The sequence below is a fragment of the Metarhizium acridum genome (assembly GCF_019434415.1).
Source record: "Metarhizium acridum strain ARSEF 324 chromosome Unknown scaffold_13, whole genome shotgun sequence".
Classification (NCBI taxonomy): domain Eukaryota; kingdom Fungi; phylum Ascomycota; class Sordariomycetes; order Hypocreales; family Clavicipitaceae; genus Metarhizium; species Metarhizium acridum.
The window spans coordinates 843542-865842 of NW_027094016.1; the positions used below are offsets into that span (position 1 = coordinate 843542).

Genomic DNA, 22301 nt, shown 5'->3' on the forward strand with positions numbered 1-22301 from the left:
ATCTTCTTTTAGTTAAGTTTATTACTAGGTTACTTAGTTTTAATGTTTTTACGAATAAGGTATACTTTATATCCCTTCTTTAGGATTAACGCTAGTAATCTCTTTTTATTCGCGTAATATTTTATTTAGTTCTATAAAAATATCTATTCCTATTATAAGTGTTTTTATATTTCTATTATAGTTGCTATATACGTTATAGCTACTAGTGCGTTTACATTCTATATTGTATATGTTTTAATAATAGGGTTAAATTCGTAATTTACCCTAAATAGTAATATCTTTATATTATTAATCTTAGAGCTATTATAAGCCTATTATACTAATAGTAGCTATTCTACTTAATTATTCTATTAGTAGTTAATATAGCTTCGCAAATATTATTTAAGTATTTAGTTTAAGATTTCTGTTTATTTATTTAATTGTAGGTGGAATACCGTTAATAAGCTTTATTTAATCTTTATAGTTTTTATAAGGTATTTCTAAAAGTTTAAGGTAAATAATTTATTGCGATCTAATATAAGCTTTATTAGTAATCTATGTTATATAATAACTATTTTAAAGAATATATACGCTAAGTTCTTAGTATTACTTAATTCCTTATATAGAATGTAGTAGGCGTATTTTATAAGTTTATTTATAATAATTAGAATGCTATTATAAGCTACTCCTATTATAGGTTCTTTTAACTTTAGTAGTTTAATAATAAAGTCTATTATAATAGTTTACTATGCTCTTTTAGGTGGTAATATTAGTTATAATTCTTCGTATAGTGCGTGTCGCGTTAATTTTACTTTATTATACGTATTGCATTTCTTAATAACTTCTTATATTATTTTTCTGCTTTCTAGGAAGTTATATAATCTTCTTAGCCTATTAATCGTTTTCCTTACACCTTAATATTCGTGTAGTAGGTGCTTATATATTTCCTTAATAAGCTGTTCTTAAAGTATACTAGGAATATACTACTATTTATTATATAAGAAGGTCTTGCCTTTCTTAGATAAATGCGTTTTCGTTTCTTAATTATTTAAATAACTGTTATTATTAATGTATAATATAATCTAATGCATTTATATTTTATTTAGCTTAACTTACTAGGTTATATTAATTTCTTAGGTGCCTAGTATAAGGTTCTTATCCTTAATAGCGCGTAGTAAGGGTGTATTACTTACTTATTTATTTAATTTTAAGTTCTCTCTTTAACTAAGCGCGTTTACTCTTCCGTTTTTAAATCCTTTATAGTATATAATTTTAAAGTTATAATTCGTAAGGGTTTTATACCATTTAATCTATCGTTTATTTAAATCCTTTATAGTTAAGAATAATATAAGATTCTTATAGTTAATATAGACTTTAATTTAATGCTTTACTCCTATAAAATAGTATCTTTATTCTTTAAAGCACTTAATAATAGCTATAAGTTCTTTATTATAGATCCTATAATTAAGTTTAGGTTCGTAGAGTTTCTTTAAGAAGAATATAACTAGGTGTAATCTTTCTTAATTATCTTATTATTTAAGCTATTCGCCTAATATAAAGTTTAAGGCGTTCGTTTTAAGCTTATAAGGTTTATCTTAATTAAGTGCTTTTAATATAGGTTTTAACGTAATTAAATCTTTTATCTTCTAGAATACTATAGCTTTTAGTTTATTCTATTAAAAGCTAACTTCTTTCTTTATTAGGTTTATAAGAGGTTATAAAATATCTTTATATTCGCTTAAGAACTTACGGTAAAAGTTTATAAATACTATAAATCCTTTAACTTCTTTTAGATTCTTTAATATAGGCTATTTCTTAATAGTTTTAATCTTATTTAAGCTTATTTATATTTCTTCGTATATAAGCACGTACCTTAGAAAGTGTATAGTATTCTAGTGGAACTAGTATTTTAAGGCTTTAATTAAGAGTTTATTATCTTATAGAGTTTATAATACCTTATATATATATTATTTGTGTTTCTTAAGGGTATTTAAATAAATAAGAATATTATTAAGGTATATAACTATAAATACTCCTAGTTATTTTCGTAAGATTATATCGATTATTCTTTAAAAGGTTACTAGTACGTTAGTAAGCCTAAAAGGTATTACTAAATATTTATAGTATTCTCTACTAGTTTAAAATGCTATTATTTACTCGTAGCCTTCTTTTATTCGTATAAGGTTATAGGCTTCTTTTAAGTTAAGTGTAATAAACTATTTAGCTTTTCTAACTTTATCTTTAATTTCCGTTATAAGCGGTAACGGGTATTAATTCTTAATTGTAATCTTATTTAAGTGTTAATAATTAATGTATAGTTATAGTTTCCTATTCTTCTTTAATACCTATAAGATTAGGTATCCTATTAAGAACTTTAATAGTCTTATATATCCCTTTTATAATATATCCTTTAAATACTCCTTAAGCGCCTTATCTTACTTAAGGTTCTAAGAATAAATCTTATTAAACGTTAGTTTAGTATTAAGCTAGAGTTTAATCTTATAGTTCTAGCGTGAATGCTCTAATAGTCCTATTTTTAGCTCTTTACTAAATAGCTTACTATACTTTAAGTATTCCTTAGGAATCTCCGTTATCTTAGCTTTTAGCTCTCTAGTAATTATATATATTCCTAGAGGCCTATTATAGTCTAAATAAGGTGCCCTTTATAGGCTGCTCTTAGCTTTATAACTATATTTTAGTAAATTCTATTAAAGTTAGCCGGTTCTTTAATTAACTTATAGATTACTCGCTTGTAACTAGAGTATTCTTAATATAATATCATATTTTAAGATTATTATAATATTTAGTGTAACTTAGTGTTTTATGCCTTATATATTAACTAGAAGCTACGTAACTTTCATGTTAATTACTCCTTAGCTATACTTTACCGTAGTTCCTTCTATAATTATAAGTTAGTAGGGCTTATCTTTAGGTGTTTAAGATAATTATAATTTATTAACGAGATTTAGCGAGATAAAATTTCCTTATACTTTACTATTAATTATTACCTGAATCCTTTATTCTATTATAGTTATATTAATTATAAGGTGTACTATACTGCTAATATTTATAGTATATAGAGACCTGTTAAATCTCCGTTAAGGAATTAGTCTTAATTGCGATAATAGCTATCGTTTTCTAATTTATTAATCCTATTCTTATATCGTTCTTTAGCGTGTTATTTTAGGCGCTATTATTAGCGGTTATTTTCCAACGCATTATTAGAGCTTTCTTAGTAATCACTTAATCTACTATTTGTGTTAATTAAACTTAAGCTAAGCGAGTTACTTATAGTTATATAGTTCCCTTCCTTCTTATATTATAGGGTTATAGCTTAGGTAATATATGCGTTATTCTTAGTATAATATAACTTTTCGTTTAATATCTTTAAATCGGTTTATTATAATTTTAGTTGTATTATAAGGGTTATTCTTTTTCCCTTTTATTCTCGTGGAAACTATTCGTTACCTTACTTACTATTAAGGTACGTGTAGTAATTATTATTATAATAGAAGGTTTAATTAAGGAGTTTATATTTAATTTTAGGTTCGTCTTTCTTAGTTAAATAATTCTCTTTTTCTTAGATTTATTCTAGTAAAGGTTCACTTTTTAGTGAGGGTATCTAGTATTCCTAAAAGTTATTAGGTATTAGTTAGGTTTTAAATTCCTAATCTTTATTTAAACTAATATTATTTACTAACGTAGGGCTTCCTTTATTACTTGCTATACTAAGATTTCGTGTAAGTAAGTTTTCTTAGTTTATAGTATAAAGCTTTTTGCCTTTAAGAATTAGCTTCTATAGCTTCTTTAAAGCTTTACATTTATTTGTAAAGTGTCTAGTTTTACTATAATTATAATAAGTCTTTCTCTTTTCCTTATTTATAGCGTTAAGTTCTATAGGTTTAGCGTAATACTCATATACTATTAATATTTAGCGTAGCTTGCTACTATTAGGTTTATTAAACCTAGTATATAATCTAAATTTTCTATGACTTTTTTCGTAACGTTACTCGTATAAACGGTTATTTACCTTAATAACTATTTTAATAAAGTTATTAAATAACTTAAGATAATCTTCTTAATAAATGTTATTCTTTACTTCTTCTTTAAGTCCTTAATAAAAGACTTTTATTTTAGGTTTAGTATTCTAGTTAAGTTTTATTATAATGCGTTTAAACTCCCTAGCGTAATAAGCTGTAAATCCGGTCTACTTAAGTTAAGTAAGCTATCGTATAGCTTCTTTATACTTATTAAGGTTTTTAAATATAACGAGAAGTTATTCTTTAAAGGTTTCGTAATTAAAGAAGATATAAATAACTTTTACTCTAGCTTTAGCGCTATGCTTAAGATATATATAAAGGGTTAGCTCCTACTTTTTTATTACTTTTCTAGTTAAGAGGTTATTAATATAAAGAATCTATAACTTAAGTATCGTGTAAATTTTTTCGTTAACTTGTAGGTAAGCTTAAGCTTATATAAGAAAGTTTCTTATATTACTCTTATAATTATCGTATAATTTAGGCTTAGGGAATTTTAGTATATTATTATTATTAATAGAGAATATAGGTGTAAGATTTTAAACTATTATAAGTTTCTCTTCTCGTGCCTTAAGTTTCTCGTAGAGATTATTCTATTAGTTAAGAAGCTATTAATTCTACTTTTTAAGCTTAATAATCTTATTATAAAGGTACTTTATTATCTCCTTAAGGTTAATAGTCTTTCCGCTTAAAGTAAATATCTTAGAAGTCGTTACTACTTAAAGTTTTAAGGTAACTTACTAAATAGAATTAATTAAAATGTAATAGTAGCTTAGGTTTTAAGGTATAGTAGGTTTATTTCTTAGAAAGTAAGTTAGGTTAAATGCTATAAAGTAGCTTTTTAAGTAGTATTATAATAAGGCCATTAAGAGTATAACTCTTAATAGTAAGACTATTACTTAAATTAATTAATAGAGATTTAAATTATTTAACTATAGGAATACCTTCTCCTTAAGTACTCGTTTATCTCTTTATTATAGTCTTAAATTAATTAGCTTAACTATTAATCTCTTTAAACCTTAATTAACTAGCTTAAGGTTTAGTTGGTTTAATCTTCCCTAGTTAATGTGTTTAAATATTAACCTCTTTAATCGCCTCTTAGGTCACGTGGCTAGTCACGTGCCCTTACCTTCTTCTTATACCTACAGGTTATGCCTGTCCTAGCTGGTGCGGTCCCGTCCCGTGTCTTGTGTAGTGTCGTTCGTAATAGTTATCTTTAATAAATAATATATACTTAGCTAATTGTTAGGATAAACCTAGAATATAGGACGATTAGGTAAGGAATTAGAAAAGAACTCTATTCTTAGGTCTCCTAATAATATAAGACTAAAACTTATTTAAATTATCTAATATTTAAATTAATTCTTTTATACTTATTTATTAAGGGTTTTAGCTTTAATTTATACCTGCTTTTTACGTGATAATACTTATAAGATTTAGACTAGAATTAATAGGGATTTATACCCTATTTTAGTATATAAGTAAACCTAATTTAATCTCTCTTTATAGGTAACTTTATATACGCGTTATAATTATCTCTCTCTTTTAATATAATTATTCTTAATTATTATTAATATAAGTAAGCTTTAAAGGTATATTATTCTTATTAAAATCTAGTAAAAAAAAGAGTAATAATATTATTTTCTTTAAGTTCTTATAGTTTTATTTTTATTCTTATATTTTAAGGCGTTATTTTAAAGTCTTATATCTTTATTTTATTAGGTTATAATTATTACTTTTAATTACTTAACCGTAACGTTTACTCTATTAATACGTGTTACTCTTACTTATTTTTATTCTTAATAAAGCTTTTAATTAAAGTCTAGTATTTTTTAAGAAAGAGCTTTATAGGTTCTTTTCTTTATTTTAATAAGTATAATTACCTTAAAGGCTAACTTATAAATTTAAGGTAAGAGTAATTATAAGTTTATTATAATATAAATTTTTAGTTTTATCCCTTATTTTTTTCTTTTTTATTTTAGCTTTATCTCTCTTTTTTTTCTCTTTTTAATAGCTTTATTTCTTATTATTTAAGTATAAATTCTTTTTTTAGCTCTTATATATTTTATATTTTTATTATACTTAATTGTTACCTAATATTTACGCTTATAATTTATATATATTTCTTAGCTTATAAATTATAATAATACTTATTAGGCCTAAATTTTAAATATATACTTAATATAATACTTTATTTATATTTTCTCTTAATATAATAAAGTATTAATATTATAAGTTATATTTTTAACTTAAAGTTATATTAACGTTATAATTAATTAATTATTTTATTATTAAATGAATAATAGTTTATTTAAGTACGTTAAATTAAAATATATTTTATTATAATTAGTAAAACTTTAGCGTAAATTATAGGTATATATTTATTAATTTTAACCTATTTTTAACTTAAATCTTATTATTAATATTATTATTAGGTTTTTTATATTAACTCTTATTACTTTTAATTACGTTTTATTTTACTCTTTTAATTATTATATTTAAATACAGCTATTTTAATTCGTATAATATAGTATATTATTAAGAGCTTTCTTATAATATCTTAACTTAGCTTTCTTTACACTCTTCTTTACTTTTCTTAATACGTACTTTTACATTAAACTTTTATTTTAAATTATAATTAATTTAAGTATAAGTTACGTTTTTATACTCTTATACTTAAAAAAGCGCGTTTAATTTAATAGTAATACGTATTAATATTCTTTACTTATTTTATAGGTATATATTTCTTAATAAAGCGAATTTAATTTAATATTAAATTATCTTTTTAAATAATTCTATTAAATAAAGTAAGTAATTTATTATTATTCTCTTAGGTTTTAATTTTAACGTGATTTTCTAAAGAACGTTATAATTATTATAAATATTATACTATTCTTAAAGCTATTAATTATTATACTTATAGTTTTATTAGGTTAAACTTTAACTTATAATCTCTTTAAAACTTTAATTAAATATAAGGCCTTAAAGAGAGATATTATTAAAGTATTTAATATTAAATTAAAATAGGTTTTCGCTTAAAAGACTTTATATTAACTTAACTTTACACTTATTAATATTATTACTTAAGCTTAAGTAGTTTAAATAATAAAAGGTAAGTTTAACTTATCTTATAAGAGTAATAGTATAACGTTAAAGATTTAAGCTTATATTAAAGCTTAATAAAAAGATTCTAATATACGTGGTAATAATTAATAGTATTATTATTATATAACCTAATACTTAAGTAAGTATTTACTTAAAATTAATTTTAATTTTAATTTTACTTCTTTAATTAAGATTAAGTTACGTTATATTTACTTTATTAAGAGAATTAAGAATAATTATAATTATTATACCTTTTAAAAAGGTCTTTATATTCGCGTAAGTATTAGATTTAATTTCTTTTTAATTCTATTATTAATTAAAGATAAATATTACGTAGCCTTATAATTAAAGATTTATTTAACTTAATTTAAGTCTTAAAGTTTATTTAAGTTACCTTCTTAAAGAAATAGCTTATAAGTAATTTTAATTATAATTATAATATTTATACGAAGATCTTTACCCTTTTACTTTAACTTATATTTAAGTTCTTATTAACTTAAAAGGCTTATCAAAGTAATTATAACTTATCTTTAAATAATAAGTTATATAATATTATAGGTAATTCTTAGGTTTACACTTTCTTAGAATTATTTTTAACTTAAATTATAAGGTCTTTTTATTTATATAAAGAAAGCTAATAAAATTAGGTTTAAATTAAAAAGTAGTTTTTACTTTTAGCTAATATTATATGTATAAGATTTAAATTTAATTTCTTTAGGATTTTCTTATTAACCTTTCTTATTTTAAAGTATTAAGCATTATTTTAAATATACTTTTAAGCGTATTTCTTATCTTTTTTCTAAGAATATTTATTATTACCTTTAATATACTACTCTAATAGATTTTTATAATAGCTTATTTTTATACTTAAAGGGATTTAAAGGTATTAAGAAAGCTTAATAGATTATAAAAACGTTTCTAATTAAGCTAAAATAAAATAATATTATTAAGGGTTTTAAAAAGAAGAAGGCTTATAAAAGTGTTAATTTTAATATTAAAGCTTAATTATTTAATACTTAATTTCTTTATCTTAGGTCTAATATAACCTAAAATATTTAGCTTATTTTAAAGGGAAATAAGCTTTAATATTATACTTTTTACTTATATTATTTAATTAGTTTAATTAACATTTATTTCTTATGCTTTTTTAAGCTAACTGTTACGAACGACACTGCATAAGACACGGGACGGGACCGCACCGGCTAGGATAAGCACGACTCGTAAGCATAAGAAGAAGGTAAGGGCACGTGACTAGCCACGTAACCTAAAAGGCGATTAAAGAGGTTAATATTTAAACATATTAATTAAAGAGAATTAAATTAATTAAACCTTAAGTTAATTAATTAAGGTTTAAAGGGATTAATAGTTAAGCTAATTAATCTAAGACTATAATAAAGAGATAAACGAATACTTAAGGAGAAAGTATTCCTATAGTTAAATAATTTAATTCTCTATTAATTAATTTAAGTAATAGTCTTATTACTAAGAGTTATACTCTTAATAACCTTATTATAATATTACTTAAAAGCTACTTTATAGTATTTAATATAACTTACTTTTTAAGAAATAAACCTATTATACCTTAAAACCTAAGCTATTATTACATTTTAATTAATTCTATTTAATAAGTTACCTTAAAACTTTAAGTAGTAATAACTTCTAAGATATTTACTTTAAGCGAAAAGACTATTAATCTTAAGAAGATAATAAAGTACCTTTATAATAAGATTATTAAAATAAAGAAGTAAAGTTAATAGCTTCTTGTACGATAAAATAACCTTTATAAAAAGATTAATAAGTAAAAAGAGAAACTTATAGTAATTTATAGAATTACACTTATAACCCTTATAAATACTTATAATATATTAAAATTTCCTAAACTAAAACTATATAATAGTTATAAGGGTAATATAAGAAACTTTCTTATATAAGCTTAAGCTTACCTTTAAGTTAATAAGAAAATCTATATAATACTTAAGTTATAAATTCTTTATATTAATAATCTCTTAATTAAAAAGATAATAAAATAATAAAAGCTAACCCTTCGCGTATATTTTAAGTATAGTATTAAAGCTAAAGTAAAAGTTATTTATATCTTCTTTAATTATAAAACCTTTAAAGAATAACTTCTTATTACATTTAAAAACCCTAATAAGTATAAAGAAGCTATATAATAGCTTACTTAACTTAAGTAAATTAAATCTATAGCTTATTACACTAAGAAATTTAAGCGTATTATAGTAAAACTTAATTAAAATACTAAACCTAAAATAAAAGTCTTTTATTAAGAACTTAAAGAAGAAGTAAAGGATAACATTTATTAAGAAGATTATTTTAAGTTATTTAATAACTTTATTAAAATAATTATTAAGGTAAATAATCGTTTATATAAGTAATATTATAAAAAAAGTTATAAAAAATTTAAATTATATACTAGGTTTAATAAACCTAATAATAGTAAGCTACGTTAAATATTAATAGTATATAAGTATTACACTAAACCTATAGAACTTAACGCTATAAATAAGAAAAGAGGGAAGACTTATTATAATTATAGTAAAATTAAATACTTTATAAATAAATATAAAGCCTTAAAGAAGCTATAAAAGCTAATTCTTAAAGGTAAAAAGCTTTATACTATAAACTAAGAAAACTTACTTACACGAAATCTTAATGTAATAAGTAATAAAAAAAGCCTTACGTTAATAAATAATATTAGTTTAAATAAAGATTAGGAATTTAAAACCTAACTAATACCTAATAACTTTTAAAAATATTAAATACCCTTATTAAAAAGTAAATTTTTACTAGAATAAATCTAAGAAGAAGAGAATTATTTAACTAAGAAAGATAAACTTAAAATTAAATATAAACTCCTTAATTAAACCTTTTATTATAATAATAATTATTATACGTATCTTAGTAGTAAGTAAAGTAATAAATAGTTTCTACGAGAATAAAAGGGAAGGAAAATAACCCTTATAATATAATTAAAATTATAATAAACCAATTTAAAAATATTAAACGGGAAGTTATATTATACTAAGAATAACGTATACACTACTTAAGCTATAACCTCATAATATAAGAAGAAAGGGAATTATATAACTATAAGTAACTTACTTAACTTAAGTTTAATTAATATAAATAGTAGGTTAAGTAATTACTAAGAAAGCTTTAATAATATATTAAAAGATAACTATTAATAATAGTACCTAAAATAACGCGCTAAAGAATAATATAAGAATAGGATTAATAAATTAGGAAATAATAACTATTATTATAATTAAAACTAATTCCTTAACGGAGATCTAATAGGTCTTTATATACTATAAATATTAGTAGTATAACACACCTTATAATTAATATAATTATAATAGGACGAAAGATTTAGGTAATAATTAATAGTAAAGTATAAGGAAATTTTATCTTACTAAATCTTATTAATAAATTATAATTACCTTAAATACTTAAAGATAAGCCCTATTAACTTATAACTATAAACGGAACTATAATAAAGTATAGCTAAGAAGTAGTTAATATAAAAGTTACGTAACTTTTAGTTAATATATAAGGCACGAAATACTAGGTTATATTAAATATTATAATAATCTTGAAACATAATATTATATTAAGAATACCTTAATTATAAGCGAGTAATTTATAAGTTAATTAAAGAACTAGTTAACTTTAATAGGATTTACTAGAATATAGTTATAAAGCTAAGAGCAGCTTATAAAGGGTACCTTATTTAAACTATAATAAGCCTTTAAAAATATATGTAATTATTAGAGAGCTAAAAGCTAAGATAATAAAGATTTCTAAGAAATACTTAAAGTATAATAAGCTATTTAGTAGAGAGCTAAAAATAGAACTACTAGAGTATTTACGCTAAGACTATAAGATTAAACTTTAACCTAGTATTAAATTAACGTTTAATAAGATTTATTCTTAGAACCTTAAGTAAAATAAAACGCTTAAAAAGTATTTAAAGAATATATTATAAAAGGGATATATAAGACTATTAAAGTCTCTAGTAAAATACTTAATTCTATAGGTATTAAAGAAGAATGGGAAACTATAACTATATATTAATTACTAACACTTAAATAAGATTATAATTAAGAATTAATACCTATTACCGCTTATAATGGAAATTAAAGATAAGGTTAGAAAAGTTAAATGGTTTATTACACTTAACCTAAAAGAAGCTTATAACCTTATATAAATAAAAGAAGGCTATAAGTAAATAATAGCATTTTAAACTAGTAAAGGATACTATAAATATCTAGTAATACCTTTTAGGCTTACTAATATACTAGTAACCTTTTAAAGAATAATTAATATAATCTTATAAAAACAATTAAAAGTATTTATAGTTATATACCTTAATAATATTCTTATTTATTTAAATACTCTTAAGAAATATAAATAATATATATATAAAGTACTATAAACTTTATAGAATAATAAACTCTTAATTAAAGCCTTAAAATACTAGTTCTACTAGAATATTATACACTTTTTAAGGTACGTGCTTATATATAAAGAAATATAAATAAGCTTAAATAAGATTAAAATTATTAAGAAATAGCTTATATTAAAGAATCTAAAAGAAGTTAAAGAATTTATAGTATTTATAAACTTTTACTATAAGTTCTTAAGTAAATATAAAGATATTTTATAATCTCTTATAAACCTAATAAAGAAAGAAGTTAGCTTTTAATAGAATAAACTAAAAGTTATAGTATTTTAAAAGATAAAAGATTTAATTACGTTAAAACCTATATTAAAAGCACTTAATTAAAATAAACCTTATAAGCTTAAAATAAACACCTTAAACTTTATACTAAGCGAATAGCTTAAATAATAAGATAATTAAGAAAGATTACACCTAATTATATTCTTCTTAAAGAAACTCTATAAACTTAAACTTAATTATAGAATTTATAATAAAGAACTTATAGCTATTATTAAGTGCTTTAAAGAATAAAGATATTATCTTATAAAAGTAAAGTATTAAATTAAGGTTTATACTAATTATAAGAATCTTATATCGTTCTTAACTATAAAGAATTTAAATAAATAATAGATTAAATAGTATAAAACCCTTATAAATTATAACTTTAAGATTATATATTATAAAGGATTTAAAAACGAAAGAGCTAATACGCTTAGCTAAAAAGAGAATTTAAAATTAAATAAGTAAGTAAGTAATACACCCTTATTACGCGCTATTAAGGATAGGAACCTTATATTAAATACCTGAGAAATTAATATAATATAGTAAGTTAAGCTAGATAAAATATAAATATATTAGATTATATTATATATTAATAATAACAGCTATTTAAATAATTAAAAAACGAAAACGTATTTATTTAAGAAAGGTAAAACCTTCTTATATAATAAATAGTAGTATATTTCTAGTACACTTTAAGAATAGCTTATTAAGAAAATATATAAGTACCTATTACACGAATATTAGGGTGTAAGGAAAACAATTAGTAGGCTAAGAAGATTATATAACTTCTTAGAAAGTAAAAAAATAATATAAGAAGTTATTAAGAAATATAACACGTATAATAAAGTAAAATTAGCGTAACACGTATTATATAAAGAATTACAACTAATATTACTACCTAAAAGAGTATAATAAACTATTATAATAGACTTTATTATTAAACTATTAAAGTTAAAAGAACCTATAATAAAAGTAGCTTATAATAGTATTTTAGTTATTATAAATAAACTTATAAAATACGCTTATTATATTCTATATAAGAAATCAAGTAATACTAAGAACTTAGCGTATATATTCTTTAAAATAGTTATTATATAATACGAATTACTAATAAAGCTTATATTAGATTATAATAAATTATTTACCTTAAACTTTTAGAAATGCCTTATAGAAACTATAAAGATTAAATAAAGCTTATTAATAGCATTTCACTTATAATTAAATAAATAAATAGAAATCTTAAACTAAATACTCGAATAATATTTATAAAGCTATATTAACTACTAATAGAATAATTAGGTAGAATAGCTATTATTAGTATAATAGGCTTATAATAGCTTTAAGATTAATAATATAAAGATATTACTATTTAGGGTAAATTATAGATTTAACCTTATTATTAAAATATATACGATATAAAATGTAAACGTGCTAGTAGTTATAGCGTATATAATAATAATAATAATAATATAAAAACACTTATAATAGGAATAAATATTTTTATAAAACTAAATAAAATACTACGCGAATAAAAAGAGATTACTAGCGCTAATCCTAGAGAAGGGATATAAAGTATATCTTATTCGTAAAAACATTAAAACTAAGTAACCTAGTAATAAACTTAACTAAAAGAAGATTAAACTATTTCTTATTAAACGGAAAATCTTAAATACTAATTATAAACTATTATTATTAAATAAAATAAGAATTTATCCTATATTTTATATATTATTACTAGAGAAAGCACTAGATAAATTTATAATTACTATAAATATTATAATAAAAGATACTAATAAATATAAAGTTAAACGAATACTTAAAGTATAAGAAGACATAAAAAATCATTATTATTTTATTAAATAAAAGGGATATTTAAACTCTAAAAATATCTAGGAACCAGCTAAATATCTTATAAATTACTTAATATTACTTAAATAGTTTTATTCCTAAGAAATACATTCCAATTAATCTTCTAAGCATTACCTAATAACTTAATATTAAACTTAGTATTTAAGAAACGAATTAAAGTAAAATCTAGATTCTTAAAAGAAGTAAAAAGAACCCTTATAGTCTTTTAAAGCTATTTCGCTTCTTTACGTTTTACATGTTTTAACTCTTTAACGTTATTAATATTACGCGTAACCGTATATATTATTTTCTTAAGCTATAATTTCTTTTATTTTTATAAGTAATACACCTTAGCGCTCGCCTTTTTAAGTTCTTTCTTAGTAGCTTTTAATTTAAACTTAGCTTTCTAGTATTAGGTACTAATATAACGTAATTACTATAGAGTAAGAGAATTTATGTTATAGTAAGACCTATTTAAACGAATACACTTATAATAACGGAACGAGTTCACGTTAAACGCCTTATAATTCTAGAGGCCTTAATCTTAGTAAAAGAAATAAGTAAGTATATTAATTAGGTTCCTAATTATTAACTTAAGAAAAGCGTTTTGCTCGTTTATTTTACGAGAAAGTTTACGAGATTAAATAGAAGGTCTTAAGATACAATTAATTAATATAATAATATATAAGGAGAATAAAGAAGGGAAAATTACCTAAAAACCCTTAGCTAGCCTACTTTAATAGCCTTAAGAATAAGACTAATAAAAAAGGGGTATTATATTATAAATGTTATTATATAAGACGCGGGAAGCTAAACCATACTAATAAGGGTAAGTATAGCTGTTAACTAATAAGAATATTAAGTCACGTAATAGCTTATTAGATTATATAGATAATCTAATAAGACGAGATTATTAGAATTATTAGGCGATTTAAATAATCTAGGACTATAATAAAGAGATAAACGAGTACTTAAGGAGAGGGTATTCCTATAGTTAAGTAATTTAATTCTCTATTAATTAATCTAAGTAATAGTTTTACTATTAAGAGTTATACTCTTAATAGCTTTATTATAATACTACTTAAAAGCTACTTTATAGCATTTAACCTAACTTACTTCCTAAGAAACAGACCTACTATGCCTTAGAACCTAAGCCACCGTTACACTTTTATAAAGGTATTCTTTAAGGTATAAAATACCTTTATTTTCTTTTAATTAAGTTTTATACTCTTTAGTTTTCGCTTATTTTTACTCTCTTTTAATAAAGCTATTAATAAAGTTATTATATAAAAGTATACTTTAATAAAGTATTAATAAAAGTTATAAAACCTTAAGAATACTTATATATTATAATAACTTTTAGGTTTTAATTAAAATATAATAGTTTTAATTTAAGTAAAATTTATAAAGATCTCTTTTATTAATAAGATAAACCCTAGGAATTTTACTTAAGGTTAAAAGAATTTATACTTAAATAATTTAATGTATAACCTTACGTTTCTTATTTATTTTAATACTTATATTAAGTGTTTTTTATATTTCTTCTTTATCTTAAAGAATACTAAGATATTATTAAAATATATAATATAAATAATATTATTTAAGCCTTATAGCGCTTAATTTATATAACTTTAAAATGTAATAGGTATATTAATTAACTTAAAAGATATTATTAAGTATTTAAAATACTTATATTATATTTAAAAAGCGGTTTTTTATTTATTTTCTTTCTTAATTTTAATTTAATAATAAGCTTTCTTAATATTTAATTTTAAGAATACCTTAGTTTCTTATATTTAATTTAATATTTTAATAATTAAGGGAAGTAAATATTAGTTCTTAATATTAACTTTATTTAATCCCTAATAATTTACGTAAAGGTAAAGCGTTTTATTCTTTTTTAATATAAATAAAATTAATATCTCTATTAAGCTTTTAAAGTATTAAATTTAACCTACCTTTAGGTTTTTATTTAAATAGTCTTATAATATTACTAGCTTCTTTAATAAAAGTAAGTATATAAGTTTATATAAAGGTAATTCTTCTTTTATTAGGTTAATTATATAATTAATTAAGTAATATAATAGTAATTCTCTTATCTTCTTATCTTTAAAAACGTTATTATATTCCCGTAATATTAATAATAAAGATATTAATTTTAAAAAGGGTTTAGTATTATTTTCTTATAATAGTATTACCTCTTTTACTTTAAATATAATAAAAATATATACGCGATTTTACGCTTTTCTTTTAAACTTATATATTAGAATTACCTTATATTTACTTTTCTTTATATTATACTATTATTACTATAATCTTACGTTTATAGTAATACTCTTATTTTTAAGAGCTAGTATTTTAAGTAAAAGAAGATTCTTACTTATATTTAATATTATATAATAAATTTAAGTGAACTTTCTTTATTTCTCTTTTAAATTTATAAGAGCTAAGGGTATCTTTTATACTCTTAGCTTTTATAAATAAATATTATTAGATACCTTAAAGCTTAATAGAATCTTATTTAAGTAATATAATTTTACACGTTATATTAAAGTAATATTAATTAAGTTTACTTTAACTCTAGTATTTAAGGTTACTTTAATAAGTATTAATTTTTATTCTTAAATTATAGCTTATATTATAAGGCTAGCTTTTACTTAAATATAATTTTTATTAGTTATAAATTAAGTATTATTTACGATTAATTCTTTTTTTTTATAATATTCTTCTTATTTTTCCTTTTTTTATCTTAAGTTTTTATATTATTAATCTTTTCTCTTTTAAAGCATTTATTTTAAAGATATTTAATACTATTATACTCTTAATAGGTAAAATTCTTTTTCTCTTTACTATTAGCCTTCTTTTTATCTTTATTTTAAAATAAGTTTTAGCGTAAAAAATACCTTTAATTAGGTTTTAAAAACCTTTTTTAATTACTTTCTCTTTTAAAAGAAAAGTCTTTAAGGTTTTTTTAAAGCGCCTTAAAGAGCCTCTTATTTAGGTTCTTATTTTAAGGCTACTTATTATTTTACTTACCTTTTATATTATTCTAAAAATAAGTAATAAGAGCTATAATTTTCTTTTAAGTTTTTAATATACTTAATATATATATTTTAATATAATTTTAAAGGTAAGAGTAAAGTTTTATAAAAAAGCTAAGTACTTATTATATCTTTAAGATATAAGAGAAGTGCTTTTTTAATAAGTTTAAGTATACGTAAAAGTTTTAAGAAGATTAGTCTTTTCTTTAATATATACCTTTTAATTATTATACTATAATTATATTTTAATTAATAAAATCTTAAATAAGATTTAAGGTTTATACTTTAAATTTTTTTTAATTAATATTTACGTTTAAATTATATACCTTTACTTTCTTAATATATTAGTTTTATTAAAAATAATATTTATTTTTTATTTACGTAATTATATATAAGATTTAAAAGTAATTCTTCTTAAACTTTTTTAAAGTACCCTTAAAAGTATATTAAAGGTTATTTAATTAATTATCTCTTTTTCTTTAATTTATATTAAGGGATAACTTAAAGAGATTTTTAATTTAAATCTTTAAACCTTAATTTTCTTTTAAGAAGAAAAAGTCTTATTATTTTAAGAACCTTTTCTTATTATTTAAGAATAAGTTTTAAAGTAACTCTTACTCTTAAACTTTAAGTTTTTAAATTCACTTAAGTTTATATAAGTACTTCTTTAATTATATCTCTTATATAATTATAATAAAGTACTTAATAAGAGTTAAAAGAGTAAATTATTTACGTGTAAGAGATATAATAAGTATCTTTTCTTTTAATATATTATTATATAACGTATAGCTTTATTTTTAAGTTCTTATTATCTTTTTAAAGGTAATTATATAAAGAAGTTTTAGGAATTATTAAAATAAACCTAAAGTATAAAATAATTAAATAAGAAATTAAAAAAGAACTTTATTTTTAAGTCTTTTAATAATATAAGATTAAAACTTATTTAAGTTATTTAATATTTAAATTAATTCTTTTATACTTATCTATTAAGGGTTTTAGCTTTAATTTATACCCGCTTCTTACGTAATAATACTTATAGGATTTAAACGAGAATTAATAGGGATTTATACCCTATTTTAGTATATAAGTAAACCTAATTTAGTCTCTCTTTACAGGTAACTCCCTATACGTAGTGCCCGATTCGGTCTCTCTTTATAGGTAACTCCGTATGCGCGTTACACTAATTTATTGAAGAATAATATTTATTACTTTAAAGCGCTTAATTATAATTACTATTATTAGCTTTTAATACGTATATTTCTTATATTAAAGCTATATATATAATAAAAGCTAATTTAATTCCCTTAAGTATAAGAATATTAGTTTTTATTTATATCTTTATATAATATATTAGCTAAACTTACTTAAGCTAATATTACTTATATTATTACTTATAATAGGGTTTTAATATTATAATTAAATCTTATAAAAAATAGCTGTATTTAAAGGTATTATATTATATAAAGATACTACTTTAATATACTTAATATAATTATTATAAAGTAATTATAATAAAACTAAATAATATAACGTAAGTATATATTAATATATACGTATACTTAAATATTAAATCTCTTTAACTTCTTATAATTATTAAGGTATTAAAGAAAGTTTAGTTCTAGTATATAAAAGTTTATATAATATTTAAAATTTCTCTCTTAATATTATTAAATCTCTTTTAAAAAAATTAATTAATAAAAGCTATAAAGCTAATTTTATAAGACTAAAACTTAACCCTATTATTATATATAATAATATAAATAACTATAATTAAAGCCTTATATAACTAATATTTATTAAAGGTTAACTTTAAGAAATTAAATTACATTTTAAAGAGTAGCTTCTTACTCTTAACTTATATAAAAACGCTACTTTATATTATACTATTAATAAATTTAATAAATAATATAAAGCGTATATAATAGTTAGTCTTAAACTTAAAGGTCTTAAAGAATTAACTTATTAAAGTAATTATATAAAAAGAAGTAAAATTATACGCGTTTAATTAATTTATTTATAATTTACATATAATATTATTATAAAAACCCTTAACTTTAAAGCTATAACTTAAGAGTTTATAAATTAATTATTAGGTTACCTTATTATTAAAGAAGCTTATTTATTATATAAAGAACAGACCTCTAAATGTATTGTATTTTTTGTAGTTTTTACTATACTGTATTGTATTATATTATATTATAATATATTACAATACATTACAAGATAAGAATACCTATAAATGTATTATAAGGTTATAAAATATCTAATAATAGAAATAAATGCTTACATAAGCATATTATATATTAAAATAAAGCTAAAAATCACGTGATTTTAAATTTTTCAAAATTAACCTTAAAATGTGGATATTAAGCGAGATATTAAGCTTTAAAGTTATGTCTTAAAATAAAAAGTAAGTAAAGCGGGGCGAATTTTCAATTGCTTATAACTTTTTAAGATAATAACTTATAGTAGTAAAAAGTGGGGCATTTTAAAGAGCTTATTTAGCTCTTTTAAATGATATAAAATTTTCCCTTATAATCCTTATAATTAGCCTTATAATCTTAGGTTTAAAAAACAGGGGTTTTTTTACTTATAATACATTTATAGGTATTTTAGTTATGTAATATAATGTATTTAAATACAATACATGAAAATACAATATAATATAAAATACAATACACAATACACTCGTATTTACTATATTTGTAAGAGCTCTAATAAAGAATACTTTATATTATATAACCTTATATAAAAAGCTTAAATATCTCTTTATAAAGATTAAAGAGAGATATTATAGCTAATATATATAAAAAACCTTAAGAAGAAAGCTAACGCTAAAAGGTATAAATATTAATAGTTTATTACTCTTATATGAAAAATTAATTATTAAGGTAATTAAAAATCTATTAATAGGTGAGTTTTTTATTTAAAAGAGCATAAACCTTCTCTTATACGTATTTTAGGTCTCTTTATAGTGGTAGCATTACTCGTACATAGGTAATCTGCTTAAAATGCTAAAAATCGCTTAAACCACCTAAACCGCTAAAATCGCTTAAAATGCTAGATGTGGGGTTGTGGCAGCAACTGCGGACCTTAGCTAATGTGCGACCGTATGTGAGCGATATCGCCGTCGCAAGGTGGGCAGAACGGGCACCCACACAATGATCCGAAAGCTAACCAAAGTGTGCAGATCAAATGTGACCGCAAGCGCCCTTGTTTAACATGTATTAAAATGTGTCTTGCAAGGAACTGGCGAGAAGCAGAGGCGAGATATTTTCACGAGTTACCGCCCTTTCGTGCACTGTGCTTGCCGTGATTAAGACCAGTCTCTAAAAGCTACGTTCAGGCTCTATAGGGGCAAATCAGTGCACTGGAGCAAGTGATTCGGAAGCTGGCCGTTGCAGATAGCACGCAGAGAGATGAGATCCTTTCAGCGTTGTCTCTGAGCTCGGCGCCCGAGAACGGCGCATCGCTTGACAAGAAGCCTCAGCCAAGCCCGACTCGAGACCATGGAGTTGCGGTCGCTCGGCTGCGCGCTGGACAATTGAGACGACCGCGAGATGGTAACGCGGCACAGTTCTTTGGCGGAATCAGTTCGTTTCAAATTCACTTCTCCAGAGACGAGACTCAGATGACCCCTCGTACGTTGGCCAACAGCGATGGCACAATGGTGCAGGCTGATGGCCAAATCAATTCGACACTGGAAACAACCGACCTTGCACCTGAGGAGTCAAGTTCCAGTAGCAGTGGCTGCTTTCCATATGCGCCTCATGACCAAACTTCTCAAACCTTGATGGCTGCCTTCTTCACGGAGCAGTACCAGTATCACATGGTGGTTTACCGGGAATACTTCTTGAGAGACTACGACGTTGGCTCTGGGAGATATTATTCCGTCTTGCTGCTCTACTCAATGTGTTCTCTCTCAGCCCTCCTGTACGACGACTTCTTCAAACTATCCGACGTATTTTCCGGACAGGCGCAAGCACTGCTATTTGCAACACTGGACAAGTCCGACCTCACTACACTCCAGGCCCTGATTCTTCCGGGGCATCGAGAAATCGCTGCAGGGCAGACATCTAAAGGAGGGCTCTTTTGCGGCATGGCTTTTCGAGTGGCTCACGAGATGGGCTTTTACCTCGACCCAAGTAACTGGGAAGTTTGCAAGATCATTCACGTCATGATTGCGGATCTCTTTGAAAACCGGCGAGGCGATGTTGATCCAGCCATTGCAGCGGCCAAGTCGCACAAGATTCACGTTTCGCCGACAAAATGGCTTGCGAGCCTGCCAGGAACGCTGCACTGGAATCAGTAGACACTAGGGCAGGTGTCATCGCCTGTACTTCACCTGCAGTAAGTCTAAAACCGTCCCCCTCGGCGTAGAGAATTCTTAACAAGCAGCCTGACGACTTGACAGCATGTTATTTCACATCGTCATGATCATTCTCTATCGCCCACCATCAAATATGCTTGAAAAGCCTGGAATTTCAGAAAGCGAAGATGTTGAAATCTGTTACGAGTCACTGCAGGCCATCTTGCGCCTCATGCGAAGTTACTCTCGCTATTATCGGTACAGATCTCTCTCACTGGATTTTGCACAAACGCTTTCCACGGCCACAGAGGTCCTCATGATGAAGCGGTTCTTCCCAAAATCATCGTGGGATGACCCGAGATCGAACGCTCCTTGTCTCTGCTGACGGAAGCCATGGACGAGATACAAAACAGCCTGCAATGTGTGAAGGAGATTCGCGATTGCGTAACTGTGGCAAGGCAATGTCGCGAAACAACTTGGCCTCCTGACGTACTTCTCAATGCGCCGGACTTGATTAATAGGCATGAGCTTGGCGGTGCCGACGCCACGACGGGGCTATTGACCAGTTTTGACGACGAACTGGGCACATTGATCACCGATGGGTTTCTGAGTGCTCAGCTTCCGGTCCAGGACGGCAGTGCATTTAATTTCGACCCATTTGACTTTAACAACCCACCAGGGACGATCGATTCGCGGCAATGAGAACGGGATTATACAAGCGCCTCTCTGTTAAAATCCCGTTCCAAGGAAGCGAACGAGGTGGTTTGGATCATATTGCTACAAGTCTTGGCACCTATCAGCTTGAGCCTGGCGAACATGCATGTGGAGAAGTTTATAAACCTGGGCGCCACATGTTGGTCCCAATCCGCGTATTTCGGCAAAAGGTTGAATCCACAAATGGGGCGGTTTTGGAAGAAGGGGCAAAAAAAAAAAGGGATATGAAGATGATTTCGCCGGCTGGAGGGCTTTTTTTTTTTTTTTGAAAAAAATCTCAAACAACCGCGGCCCCTTTGTTTTGAATCCCATCTCGGATGCACTTACTCCCCCTTATGCAGATCAGTTGGTCATGTTGCTCTTAGCATTTGTTTGATCAGGGACACGGACGAAACGTTATCTGGCGATTGTTCTTACGTCCACGGAGTACTACGGAGTAACTACGGAGTACAGGGATCGGGCAACGGAGCAGAATCGGCGCCGTCAACATGCCCAGCCACCACAACAACACTGGTATCCCTTTG

General features: G+C 23.6%; 2 protein-coding genes across 2 annotated transcripts; both read left to right on the forward strand.

The window, feature by feature from the left end:
* Positions 1 to 19920: 19920 nt before the first annotated feature.
* Positions 19921 to 21066, forward strand: J3458_002854 (uncharacterized protein; the record flags this gene model as incomplete). Its single annotated transcript, XM_066117430.1, has 1 exon — positions 19921 to 21066. Exon 1 carries the CDS (start codon positions 20386 to 20388, stop codon positions 21064 to 21066), a length of 681 nt encoding a protein of 226 aa, XP_065977215.1. The 5' UTR covers positions 19921 to 20385.
* A 390-nt stretch (positions 21067 to 21456) lies between these two features.
* On the forward strand, positions 21457 to 21765 carry J3458_002855 (uncharacterized protein; the record flags this gene model as incomplete). The annotated part of the gene is made up of 1 exon (XM_066117431.1): positions 21457 to 21765. The coding sequence occupies one exon, from the start codon at positions 21457 to 21459 to the stop codon at positions 21763 to 21765; it is 309 nt and encodes a 102-aa protein (XP_065977216.1).
* Positions 21766 to 22301: the final 536 nt, after the last annotated feature.